Source organism: Miscanthus floridulus, chromosome 10 (assembly GCF_019320115.1).
Source record: "Miscanthus floridulus cultivar M001 chromosome 10, ASM1932011v1, whole genome shotgun sequence".
Taxonomy (NCBI): domain Eukaryota; kingdom Viridiplantae; phylum Streptophyta; class Magnoliopsida; order Poales; family Poaceae; genus Miscanthus; species Miscanthus floridulus.
Genome location: NC_089589.1, coordinates 5241064 through 5246114, shown reverse-complemented (window position 1 = coordinate 5246114; position 5051 = coordinate 5241064). Strand labels below are relative to the sequence as shown.

The 5051-nt window shown below is 59.6% G+C and overlaps 1 protein-coding gene across 1 annotated transcript; it reads right to left on the bottom strand.

Moving 5' to 3' along the window:
* Nucleotides 1-1352: 1352 nt before the first annotated feature.
* LOC136487604 (uncharacterized) lies at nucleotides 1353-3732 on the bottom strand. The gene has a single exon (XM_066484726.1). It carries the CDS (start codon nucleotides 3666-3668, stop codon nucleotides 1449-1451), a length of 2220 nt encoding a protein of 739 aa, XP_066340823.1. The 5' UTR covers nucleotides 3669-3732; the 3' UTR covers nucleotides 1353-1448.
* Between the last annotated feature and the right edge of the window lie 1319 nt (nucleotides 3733-5051).

Genomic DNA, 5051 nt, shown 5'->3' with positions numbered 1-5051 from the left:
GCACGCCTGTCTAGGCTTGACCTCTCCCCGTTCCTCCCAGGGGTCATGACGGTGGTGAGGTCGTGCGTCTCTCGTGCGCTGTGCGGCTGAGTCTGATGAAGGGGTCGTGTCCGACCTGCGCCATAGCATTTGGCCACGTTTTCTTGGATCAGCCGGGCCTCGTTCGTTTGGGCTCTTGTTGGCTGATGTATCATGGGCCGCTTGGCCTGCTAACTAATCGATACCTTAAGGCACCCCAGGATTGTAACCCTGACACCCCCAAATCTACAACCGCTCCTCCTCTTCCTCCTCCTTCCCCCGCCCAATGCCCTCCATATGCTCGCCGCCCAACCATAACTTGAAGGGCCCCGGGACCCCACAGCAGCCAGCAGTAGCAGCAACAAGCGGCACGGGAGAGTGACAGGCGCATGGTGCGGCCGACGATTGGGGAAAGGGCACGACGACGCAGCAGCCCGACGAGCGCGCGGTGGGGGAAGGGGGCGGATGGATGAGCGGCCGTGTTTCTTCGGGCGCCGAGCAGATGAGGGAGTAGGGGGATTTGTTTTTTGTTTCTGATGAGAGAGATGAGGCCCGCTCCTGCGGAGCCGCGTCCGAACGACAATCACACGACAGATGTCCGTGACGGATCATTATCGATTTTGTATTCGTGTCACCTTCTTATAGACTTCTAGTTTTTGGTATTTGGTACTTCCTCTATCCCAAATTACAAGACGTTTTGGCATTTATAGATTCATAGTATTTGCTAGTATGTATCTAGACATAACATATATCTAGGTGCTTAGCAAAAGCTATAAATGTAGAAAAGCCAAAACGTCTTATAATTTGAAACTGACGGAGTACCATTTAATTTCCTTCTCTTAAAAGCTCTGCCAACCTTACCTCCTGGGGTGTTAACATTATTGTTTTAGAATTTTTTGTCTAGCTCATCCAATTTATCGAGGAGCTGCTTTTACGAGTGAAGAGATCATGCTACGTATATTCACCTGTTGTAAAAAATTTGAAGCTAACAAATTTGGGCCCGCGGCAATGTTTTGCCGAGAGCCTGATTTTGCCGAGAGCGCGGCCTACGGCAAAGGACCGTTTTGCCGACGGGCATTTTTTGCCGAGCGCGGCTCTCGGCAAAACGGCCCACTTCATCGAGAGCTGTTGTTTGCCGAGATGCAGGCCCACGGCAATCCTGTCACTTGCCGACGGCCGATGTTTGCCGAGAGCTGCGCTCGGCAAACGTTTTCTTTGCCGAGAGCCCGCGTTTTTGCTCTCGGCAAAAATCTCGGATCTCGGCAAAGGACGTTTTTCCGGTAGTGCAAGTTCATAAATGCACAAAATATCATACATCTACGAGTGAGGGGAGAGTAATAATACAGATAACTAGCTAGTTAACTACGCATATCAATCGTAGACATGGCATGGTATGCTGTTGCCAAACAAATACGGAGTACTTTATTTTGCTAATAATGATCACAGGCGTCGTTGAGGTCGTCCGGGTCTAGCAGTTGCTCGCCATGGCTGGTGCTGCCGAGGAAGCCGGCGTGCGACAGGAGCACCCAGAGGTGGGTGGTGAGCTCCCCACGCCCCTGCAGGTGTATCCTGTGCTTGGCTGCCCTCGTCGACGCCGACAGGTGCAGCAGGAAGCCCGCCCAGAACCTGCCCAGCCGCTCCCACAGCTCGTCCCTTCCGTACAGGGACAGGATCTTCTCCGACAGTCGAGCGCCCATCCCGACGATCGTGGCGTCGCCGTTGCCTTCACCCGCGAGCCTGACGAGCCTTTCGCGGATCTCCGCGAGAGTGGCAGCGCCGCACCCGCGCAGGGCGTCGCGGGCCTCGCCGCGCACGGCGTCGAACACCTTGTTGGCCACCAGGCCGTTGTCCGGCACCAGCGCCTGCGTGGCCAGGTACGCGCAGTAGTTGGACAGGCTCACCGCGGCCGCATAATGCCGCGGCCACGGCACGGCAGCCGGCAGCTTGCCCTCGTCGCCGGCGGCAGTTGGCGTTGGCGGCAGGGAGTACAGGTCGGCGCCGCGGCCAGCTCCTTGTGCGGCTTCGTCAAGCAGCTTTATCTGGCAGAGGCTGGTAGCGACGTGCCAGACCAGGATATTGTGGGTGTCGCCCTCAAGCTCGCCGGCGGTATCCTCCACGGCGGACCCCCCATGGCCATCGGCGAAGGCGTTCCGGAAGGACATCAACAGAGCGTTCGTCTGTTCGGCCCAAGACGCATCTGATGGACACTGATGGTCGGGAACGCTCATGATCATGGCCTTGAGCGACCCGAACACCAGCCTCTTCACCTCGCTCTGCAGCTTGACCTTCCTGACGACGAGTGGTCTTATTGGGAACTTGGTTCGCGCCGACATGAGCAGGTTGTACTGGCGAATCCGCTGGTCCCATCGGCCCCGCCAGATGGCAGCGAACATGATCCTCGCCGCCTTCTCCGCCGCCAGCCTCCGCAGCGTCGCGACTCGCCCATGCCCTTGCCGCCGCTTCAGCTTGATGTAGTGGCAGATGATCCAGACCTTGGTCCACTGCGACAGCACGTAGACGCCGACCTCCATGAGCTCCCTGCAGACGATGATGGCGATGATGCAGCGGGTGACGACCACGCCGTGGCTGATCCTGTTCCTGACGACATAGTTCTCTTCGGGCATGTCGCGCACGGCGTAGAAGAGGTACAAGGTGGCCGCGGTCATGAGCAGCGATAGCAGCAGGCGCACGCAAGGGAAGCCGGCGGCGAACACCACCGCGTGCTTGCTGTAGATAGAGCCGCGGAGGAAAGACAGCTCCGCCTCGGTGACGCGGAGCGCGCGCTCGTAGCCGTCGGGCCCCTCCTCCAGGACGGCGCCGGCGACGAGCCGCCGCGTCGTCGGGTGCGCCGCCTCCGCGATGGGGAAGTCGTGGAAGCGGCGGCTCTGAAGCTTGTACAGCGCGAAGGAGAGGCAGACGTCCTTGAACCGGCTGTCGCGGTCCGTGGCCTCGCCCAGTAGCCTGTCGCCGGCGCCGCTGCCCGCCTGCTCCCACACCTCCTCGACGGTGACAATCCGGGCGTCTGCAGGCCGCGACGGTAGGACGACCATCTCGGGCGTGAACGCGGGCGGCGCAACGTCCATCCTCAGCTCTTCTTCCCCGACGACGAGGTACCTGTACCCTTTCATGGTGCGCGGGCAGGCGGCGGCGGCGTGCTGCACCGTAGCCATGTAGTCGCTGAGAACCTTGACGCCCTTCATGGAGGCGCTCGCCGTGCGGTGGGAGGAGACGTAGTACCAGATGATGCGCGCGGCGTTTGTGGACCAGATGATCCAGAGTGCCGTCTCGAGCTGGGGCGGCGTGCCCTCCGCCGCCTCGAGCTCGTTGGCGGACCAGAGGGCGGTGAGGAGGTCGACGAGGCTCATCTCCTTGGGCCGGTAGGGGCGACCGATGTTGCCGCTCTGCTGCATGGTGACGATGAGCACTGCCCAGACCTGGAAGAAGAAGCAGGAGGAGGTGGACGGCTTCATGAGGCCGAGGGTGTAGGTGACGGCGTAGTAGTTGAGAATCTGCAGCAGGCGGACGGCGGGAGCGACGAGCCGCCGCGAGGAGAAGCGGAGCCCGAGAGAGCCTACGGTGAACTTGGCCAGCAGCAGCAGCGTCGTCAGCACCACCCACAGCTCCTCGCTGCTGGCGGTGACGATGCCCATCTTTTGGTGCTGGCTCTGCTTGTGCTTAGCTTTGGTTGCGCGATCGAGCTCGACGAGACTAGGCGCAGAACTGGCTCAGAACAAGAGGATAAGCACGATTTTTGGAGTGGGCCAGGGAAGAAAACTGATCAGTGACAGTAATGCTAAATGACACTCAGAGTGTTTCTCTGCCTCCGAACACTCGATTCCTCTCCTCTCATTCTTCTCCATCTCCGGTCTCTCCCCCTCGTCTTCCCCAACTCTAGCGAGGTTAGAAGGGGCTCGGAGGGAGGCAGGCTATCTAGACGGTGGGGACGGCAGGAGGGCGGCGTTAGGGTTCTAGCGGCGCTGGTGGCGGCCGGGCCAGGTCGGGATGGGGGTGCCCATTGCCATGATAGCAGCAGGGGGAGAGGGGGGACGGAGGCTACCGCTGGCACGGTAGGGTCTCGCCGGCCGCGGACGCGGAGCTCCGGCGAGACCCTACCACGCCGCGGTGGGACGGTGGGCGATGGGCGGAGGCGGGGTGGCGCAAAGAAGAAGTACGAAGAAAAAAAATCAGGTGTTGGGAGAGCCCAAAACAACCAAGTATAGATAGATTCAGTTACAGATTTACTTGACGGCAGTTGCCTGCTATCCTACAAATCCATCAGGCACCTCCCTCCTCCGTCCGATTTTTTTCCTCCTCTTGGGTATTCGCTGTCCATCCATCCATCCGTTCCGTCCGTCGGTCTTCTTCCTTAGTTTCTCCCTCCAATCCCCGTTGCCCACCTGCCTTCGTGTTCGCCGGCCATCTGGCTAGCTAGCTAGCTGGGCTTTGGTTCGCGCCATTGCCGAGGAGGTCCGGCTGGCGACCAAGTTCGTTGCGATACGTGAAGCGAAGGGGGAGGGAGCGAGCAGGAGGCGGTGAGCAAGCTGGGGGCGAATCCCAAGAGTAGGAAGGGCGCACCGGTGAATCTGGGGTCGACGTAGGAGGCGCCGACGACTGTGGCTGCAGCCGGCGGCGGTGGAGGGAATGGTGGCAAGGTGCCGGCGGAGGAGGTATGGGTGGTGCAGCCCAGCGGGATGCTCGTGCAGAAGAGGGGCGGCGGTGGGGGTGGGCAACGACGAGCCGTCGCCCAACATGAAGCCGGTGCCCACCATCCGGGTCAAGGTCAAGCACGCCGGCGTCACACATGAAATCTACATCAGCTCACCCGCTCACCTTGTTTGTCCTGTCCACTCGTCCGATGGGGAGGAGTGGTGACTGATGGATAAAGTTTCCATCAGTCACTTGTTGAGGAGATATACCCATTCAATTAATGCTCCCTAAGTGTTTTGGCGCTCGGTAACACTCTTCTATTTTATTTTGGAAAACATCCATTTTATTATTGCGAACAATCCACATTGTCCACTCAAAAGCGTCCC

Bases quoted from the DNA above. Each gene is read 5' to 3' on its own strand.
- LOC136487604 (XM_066484726.1), bottom strand. From the start codon at position 3,668: ATGGGCATCGTCACCGCCAGCAGCGAGGAGCTGTGGGTGGTGCTGACG.